This window comes from Corvus brachyrhynchos, unplaced genomic scaffold, assembly GCF_000691975.1.
Source record: "Corvus brachyrhynchos isolate BGI_N302 unplaced genomic scaffold, ASM69197v1 scaffold293, whole genome shotgun sequence".
Lineage (NCBI taxonomy): Eukaryota > Metazoa > Chordata > Aves > Passeriformes > Corvidae > Corvus > Corvus brachyrhynchos.
The window spans coordinates 1010426-1018708 of record NW_008237410.1 but is presented as its reverse complement, the minus strand read 5'-3'; the positions used below and the strand labels follow the sequence as shown (position 1 = coordinate 1018708).

The 8283-nt window shown below is 38.7% G+C and overlaps 1 protein-coding gene across 1 annotated transcript in view; it reads left to right on the top strand.

The window, feature by feature from the left end:
• SLC7A13 (solute carrier family 7 member 13) overlaps window positions 1-2785 on the top strand; it is a 7931-nt gene extending 5146 nt beyond the window's left edge. The window contains exons 3-4 of the mRNA XM_008631208.2: window positions 1285-1649; window positions 2385-2785. Of these exons, the coding sequence (XP_008629430.1) occupies window positions 1285-1649; window positions 2385-2630 (611 nt within the window). The 3' untranslated portion in view covers window positions 2631-2785. The remainder of the gene's footprint in view (window positions 1-1284; window positions 1650-2384) is intronic.
• Window positions 2786-8283: the final 5498 nt, after the last annotated feature.

The window sequence follows — 8283 nt, the reverse complement described above, 5'->3', positions numbered from 1 at the left end:
CAGGGAGTCTCAGGCTAAAGCCATTACTCTTTAGTAGGTGGACAAGTCTAACATGTTCAGGAGTGTAGAAAAGACTATGGACACAAAAATGTAGCCATTTTGGGTGTGTATTATTCATGATAAATATTGTGATTCCTTAGAAGAGCCTATACAAAAGGCCAGTGTATGTAAACTCTGTCTCAGATCCTGTACCAATAAGCTGCCCATGAAAGCTCCAAGGGGAACTGTATTTCTCCTTGATTGTCCAAGCAGCACATTTTAAATCCCACTGTAATGAGACTGAGCTGTCAGACCTTGCCTACAGGTATGACAGAATCCATACCTCATTTGGATGGATCAATTATTTTTTTTCCTATGGAAAAAGCTCACTAATATAAATGGGAACAGTGTAGCTGTCACTCAGTAACCTCATATTGTCGTTCAGCCAGTGTCAGGCCATCTGCTGGGAGAGATGGATCATTTGCATGCTACAATGAAGGAGGCAGCAAATACCAGACTATCCATGAATAGCAGCTGCCAGCTGGCATGACCAGCTCCATGCATACCAGGGGAACTGTGTTTATCCAGCTGAGAAGATAGCCCTAAAATTATAGCACTCTTTTAAACATTGCTTGTTCATGTTCCTTCACTACTTTTTTTTTTTTTTTTTTGAGGAGGGGGCACTGTTTTCCCCATCTCTAATAACTTCCTGTGCTGCAAGATGTGTGTTCCTCATGGCATTTGGTTATAGACCCACTAAATATTGTCCTCGTAACAATATCAGCTATAGCTAATATCCTAGCAGTATTGAATATCTCTTGTTCAGAAACAATCTTTCACATTTCCCAGTTCCACCCAAAGCAAAATCTCATTACTAGCACATTTGTCGACCCATCTCTGAACATAGATGTGCTCCTGTTGGCAGTTTCCTGTAACAACAGATCGTGTCACCACTGTGGTCACGCCAGGGACCAAGGAGTTAATTTTCTTTCCTTGCCCACGTGTGTGTTTGTGATGCAGGATGTGAGATGCAGCTCACTCCTGCTGGGAAGTCCATGACTGTGGTATTGGCCCCAGCAGGTTTCCCTGACTTGCTCTGGCAGGCAGCACTCCTTCTTGCTGTCATGCTTAGTTCCTGAATTAAATACCCTTAGGATTGGATTTGTGTTTGGCTACTGCAACAAAAAAGCAGGCATTTCTGGTAAATAATAGGTGTTTCTTGTATTTTAAGTTTTGTTCCTGTTGAGTCTGTCGGTTATTCAGAACATGGTACTTGTAGTACACTAATTCTTTGCTTTCTTGCAGTTGCTGTGGCAGTCACTTGGGCTGATCGAGTGATCCCCTCTGTTGCCTGGATCATTCCTCTCTCTGTTGCTGTCTCAATATTTGGTGCCCTCAACAGCAGCATGTTCGCACTCGGTCGATTAAGTTATGCTGGAAGTCAGTCAGGACATTTACCTGTTTTAATATCCATGCTTAATGTCCACTCCTGTACTCCAGCACCAGCCATGATTTTTTCAACCACCATTGCATCCATTTTTATCATCCCCTCTGACCTTATTACATTAACAAATTACTTTGGATTTTCTGCCTGGCTTATGATTGGACTGACTTGTGCAAGCCTGATTGTACTTCGATACCGGGAACCTCATCTACATCGACCATACAAAGTAAATGGGTCTAAGTTACAAAATATTTTTATAGATTTTTTTGAGTCATGGGTAGCATGCAAAAGTTACAGAAGAAGTGCAGATTCAAAGTGGATAGTCACAAAAATACAAATAATAATGCTTAAAGCCTTATTTGAAAATTTTGTTTCACTATAAAAAGAAGAGAAACAAACAGATGGTCTCTGCACCAGAGAACTTGCAGTTGAAAACAGGAGATGGTTCTTTGCAGAATGGGGGAGACTTTCAAACAAGGTGGTACCATACCAGTGTGGAGCAGGAACAAGAACAGTATAGGACCCATTGCCATTCACAATTAAGCTTTGATCTGCTCTCACTTTTCCTGACACAATCAGAGGCATTAAGGATAGGTTGAATTTCCTCTTACTCTAGCAGTCAGAAAGCTGGCTTAGAAGTATATGCTTGTTGTGAAGGCTTCTAGGCACCCAGCCCTGACTGTCCTATAGGAATCCACAATACCATATGTGAACAAATGGATTTCCAGTACTGCCTATCTCTCCCTCTTGACAATAGAAGGAGCCTAAACAAATATTTTAAAAAAGATTCCTCTCTTACAGGCAATTTGAGTCAGATGACTCTTGTCCTGGGTGAATTTATAGCAGCGTGAAAAATGGTATTCTACTGGGGAAAAGAACACATTGTTACTCTTATGAATGAAGCATAAAATCACAGTTGATTCATTTATTTCCTAAACCACTTTTTTTCTTTCTCTTATAGGTGTTTTTACCTGTTCCATTTGTGATGGTGGCAATGTCTTTCTTCCTAGTTCTAGCTCCCATAGTCTGGTCTCCAAACCTGCAATATGTTTACGCTTTCCTGTTTATGCTGGGAAGTGTTATTGTTTATCTGCCTTTTATACATTTTAAATTGCATTTTGCATTTCTTGATAAAATTACTTGCCACTTACAGCTCCTGTTAGAAGTCTGTCCTGCTGATGAATCTGCTAAGGGCAAATGTGAGTAATGGCAGATATTTAATCCCAGTACAACTAAGAGCCAACAGCAGATTTTGTTTAACTGAGACTGTAAACAGTACAACTTAGCTGTTGATGTTATACATAGGTGTGCATGCATGCATATACATATATAGGTGTATACACATATATTGCAAACTTGCACATATATGTATGTATAGGCACAGAATCACATAATGAACTAGGTTGGAAAAGACCTTTGATACCATCAAGTCCAACCTATGACCTAACAGCTCCTCATCAACTAAACCATGGCATTAGCATAAAAGTTAATATGTATGTGTTTTTGTGTCTGTTTGTATAAATACATAAATGTATACATATACTAATTTAATAGGTGCAAAGGATCTCTCTTAAACTTGAAAAATCTGTAAAATGTTCTTTCTTGCTCCTGAGAACACAGTTAAAAGTTGTGTATAGTCTTGTAATAATAGAAATAAGACTCAATCACAGCACAAATAGTTATCAATATTATCCTACAATAAGTGAATAAATACACACTAAATAGCATCATTATATAAATGCACTTTTGGACTTTGAACTAAATTGTCTGGATTATTCTTAGTTTGCAGTAGCTCATTGATTAGATCTGCTGGTTTTAAAGGCTTTACATTTCTTTTCATATGCTACCTTTTTTGGCATGAATTTCTTTTTAATAAAAACCTTTGAAGAATATCATGAAAGTGACTGAGATCTTTTTATATCTTAAGAAAACTGTATATGGCACATCTCAGCTATTTTAGAACAACACATACAAATTCAAGGTGAAATCTTACAAAGCATCAAGTAAGGCAATAAGAATTATTTATCTCTTTCATTACAGAAATAAAAACTAAAGAGATGTGGATTCCTTTACTAAATTGTTTACATCTTAGCATTAATATTACTTTACTCCTTGATTTCTTTTCGGTGTTATTGAGAAGTAAGAGCTTTTTCAGGCCTCCTCCCATCCATTTTTATTTTGTTTATGAAAGCAAGATAAATTAATTTTTTTTCTTCTGATGTTTGGGCCATATTAAATTCACGGAATATTTAATCTTAAAAACAAATTACCAGTACATAAGAAACATCATGTATGTAGGTGATTAATCTATTAAGATATGCTTCTTTTTTTATAATTAAATGGAATTACAAATATAAAGTGATTTTCCAAATCTGTCAATGAAAGCTCAGCAACACAACCAGTAGATGGCCCCAGCCTAACATGGCTCTTCCCCTGTGATCTCTGGTTTGATGGATGTTATATTGGTGAAACTGTCTTACAGGGCATTATATTATAACACAGTTGAATGAAAAAAATCTTTCTACAATATTCGATTCAATGATATATAAAAATTTTAGAGATCAGAATGATAGAGGAAGAATTATTCATAGCTACCCAAAGTCTAGGGTGCCCATCAGTAAAGCCAGGAATCAACTGAAGGTTTAAACGGATTTGACTTTGCACTGGAATGAGCCCCCAGATGAAAACAAATACATGTAGAAAGTGGCTTTTCTCAAGGTGATAATGCACACAGAATGAAAATTTGAAGAAAAATTTGTACCTTTTAAAATGCTGTATGAAGAAAAGTTCATACAAGGGAGGAGTGCAGTGTATACAGCTGAGCTGAAGACTGGATCCAGCTGAAAGCAAGAAAGGAATCAATGTTTAATTTCACTTCATAGTGCTATTGGAAAAACATTTCTCTTGCTATTTAAATTGAAAAATCACAAAACTCATCAACATTGTAGAGGAGTAGTATTTTAAGAACTGAATTGTAAAAGGAAGAAAGGATTTTACTGTGACCAAAGCATCCATCAGTGATTTGTACATGCAGGCGTGGCAGTGCCACAGATTTGCAACTGAGCTTGAGCAAGTAATTTATTTAAACCTATTTAAATATGTAAAAGAAAAGTGGAAGTCATAAGGAAAAAAAGTGTATATAACAATAATACTGTGTTGTAGACCAGATGATTAGGAAAAGCAAGCATCAGGGCGAAGTTGCTCAATTGGGTGTGTTATTTCCATGTAATTTCTTGTCAGTGTGTCAATTCTCTGTTTAATTCCATAATGAGTTGGGTACCTACTGATTATATATGTCAGGGTATGTTTGGGTAATTGGAGCATGTATTCGTTAAGGATACAAACTTCAAATATAGAGGTGTAGCAGTTTCAACAAGTCAAGGAACTCAAAAGTCCCAGTGAAATGTAATATGAAATAAACTGCATTTATATATTTTTCTGGAATGTGAAGTAGATAGTTTTTATTTTAACAAAAATCTAGGAAATGGCACATAAGCTGGCATGTACAAGATGAGATGATTTAGAATAGCTCAGAATTAAAAATGTCTGCGCAAACTTAAGCCCCTCTGCAAAGGCATCTTTCAATGGCCTTGCTTTATCAGATCAGAGTGTTCTTTCTATATACCCTTACCTCATTTATGGGATAGAATGGATGGTGCCAAATAATTCACTATAATTTTCTTCCCATTTCAACATGTGATCTTGCATTTTGTTTATCACTGTCTGCTCAAATGCTGATCTTGATAGACACTGTTGATTTCTTACAGACTTTGCTATGGTGTTCCTCATGACAGCACCTAAGCACTTCACAAACAACCACTGGTTTCTCTTGACTCTCATGAGCTGTGTCAGTGGTATCATCTTTGCTTGCTGAAAGTAAGTTAAGCTGATGTGCAGGTTGTACAACAAATCCGTTTTGTGATGTTCTCTGTGACCCTTCAAATCACATCAAATACCTCTGTGGAGAACCATTGATGGAGATTCAAGTCCAAGTATGGATGTTTCTTTATCTTTGGAAGCAGGGCAAAGAGCCAGGGAATTGCTGAACATACATCTGGTATGGCTGTTCAGACACTATATACAGATTTCCATTTCTATTCATTCCAGCTTTTAGATGGAAATGAAGTATGGCCAAAATTGCTCACTAACTTTGGATGCCTAAGATGGGGTACCTTGGAGCTGATTTTTCATAGTAATTAGTAAGTTCAGACTGCCTATAGTCCCCTGGAATTACGTTCTAAGAATTCTACAAAAAGGAAAGAAGGGCAAATTATCACAGTCACTTTGGTTTAGATGAATAGCTGGTATCCTTTAGCCCAACTTCTGACTAACTGTGGGTAGCTGCAATTCCTTTAAGACCTACAGTCTACTAAATGTTAAATTACAATGATGAGATTTTAAAATTCCACAAATCAAATGGGGACAATTTAAAATTTGGTATAGAAAATGAGGAAAACAGAATTAATTACAATTTTGAAAAATTATGATGTAAATGATTCCAGTATGGCCATAGAATTTTATAGAAAAAGAGCAGTGTGTATGCTGGGCAATACTCAAATTCCTAAATCCAGCAACTGTTCTGCAAGTGCTACATCATTCACTACATCAAATTCCTCTTCTACAGCAAATGAGGGATTGGCTGCCTCACATTTAGCATCTTCTTCAACAAATGTTGACTTATTCCCACATCCAAGAGAGACAGGGTTTTGTGAAAAAGAAGGCTCTCATTAAATGACTCCCGTTGGAAAGAGACTCGCATAGCTGAGCTGAATTAGCATTATAAAAGCAATCCCAGATATGATATTGCCCATGCCCTGAATATGAGTCACTGATGTTCTCTTAATGCAGCCTTTCTTTTGCCTGAGTGTTTTAGAATGCTAAATCACAAAGAAGAAAATACAATAATAAATTTATAAAGATTTCTTATTGTTGCTGGATCATTCCACATCTCCAAGCAGTAAGCATAAAGGAAAATAATTCAAATTTATAACTCATGTTAGCTACTCTGGCCAAGAGCAATTCAATATTTTAACATTACAGCTTGTTTCAGTTGGTCTCAGCTGCTGTCCTACTTGAATATATCTCAGAAAATGCTATATGGAAGTGCGACTGTTTTATTACTAGACTATATCAGACATTTATTCAAATTTTTAATTTTTTTTAATCTTTGACTTCATAATTCTTTTAGGCTTATGCATACTTGCATGTTTCAGAACTTTAACCTTACAACAAGATAGAATGTGGATAATTTTTTATTAATACTGTACTGACTAGTCCATTTTGACATGTAACCTCCCTATCTGTTTTTCTAGGTTTCTAACACAGTATTTGTATGTATGTCTGCTTTACCTTTTTTTTTGTCCTTTATCTCCTTAAAAAGACAACGTAAAATACAAAGATTATCAGTGTTATTTTAAAAATTACTTGTAGTTACACGTCATGCTAATTCCATGTGTGCTGACTGCTTTACAAAATAAAAAAAATCACTGTGAGGCAAACCCTAGCACAGAAGAAATAAAACCAGCAGTAATTATTTGTTTTACTTCCCTTTTCATGGTTAGTGTTAACAGTGATTCCAATAAAAAGGTAGTCAGCTAATAATGAACAGCTGTATGTGGTTTTTTGTGCTCTGATGTGGTGATATTTGTTTGGAACCTCTGGGTTACATGGGGGAGGATGTATGAAGAGCTGCCTGTAGCTGTAAAGCCGTGAGTGGTTCAGACTTCCTATGGGGAATTATAAGAGAGAATTAGGTTGTGAGCTGTAAAACCTGCCTGCAGAGGTACATGGCAGCACAAAGAAGCACATGGCAGCACAGAGAGGCTTGTGTCCACCAGACCCTGGGGGGAGGAGGTGTCACACAGCAGACCCCTAAGGTGAGGAGCCTGCAGGGAGCTGACAGACAAGCGAACAGCGAGTGACCACCCCATAAAAGGACATTGAGAAAGCGTGTTGCTGATGTGGCAACACGGGATAGGTCACACCATATAAAGAAATACTGTGCCTTAGAAAAGTGTATAAAACCAACTTACTCCTTTGAATAAACGAATCAGATTCCCTGTCTGGGTCTGAGATTCAATCACTGACAAATGGTGCCCCGTGTGAGGAATTTATTATACGCCTATCTGTGCGTCCATCGGTGAGCCCCATGGGACTTGAAGTGCTGCTGCAAGAAGCAGGAACTCTGGCCAGTGATAATCCCTACAAGTTGTAGGTGAGCTATGGGGGACATAGGGGATGGAGTATCTCAGGAACACAACATCCCAGAGACGTTAAAACAACATTTTAAAGAAACATGGCAGGAAAGTTGAGTCTACAGATTTGAACAGACTCTTGTTCTGTGCAAAGAACTGTGATTCATCTTTAGATAGGACATGCAGCCATGCAGCACTGACAAAGCTTTTGTGTCCATGGAGGACAGTGTGCAAGGTGCTCATAGCGCATGTGGCACCCAGAGAGCAAAGAAAGACACTTGTGCCACCACGGCAGCTGTGCTGAGCCCTTCTGTGCCGCCAGTGAGGGACTGTAAGTCTGTCAGTGCTGTAGGAGGAGAACCAGAAGATGGCCCGTCGTCCCCCGACCCATTTGACCCTGGAGGGAAGCCGGACAGTACTACAGAAAAGCACGCGCCACCCTGCACCTTGCGGCATCAGCTGGAGCCGGGTCGCGGTGAGTGGCTGGAGCTGGGAAGTCCCATCCTGGTAGCATGTTCCCTCTCTGTCCCCTGCGAAAGTGCAGCAGTGGCAGATGCAGCAAGGGGGAAAGCAAGCGCGCGACGGCGGGGAGCACATGCTGGCCAGCGCATGGCGGTGTGGCGCCAGCGAGCACATGGCAGAGCTGCGCCGCGGCGGTGAGCGCAT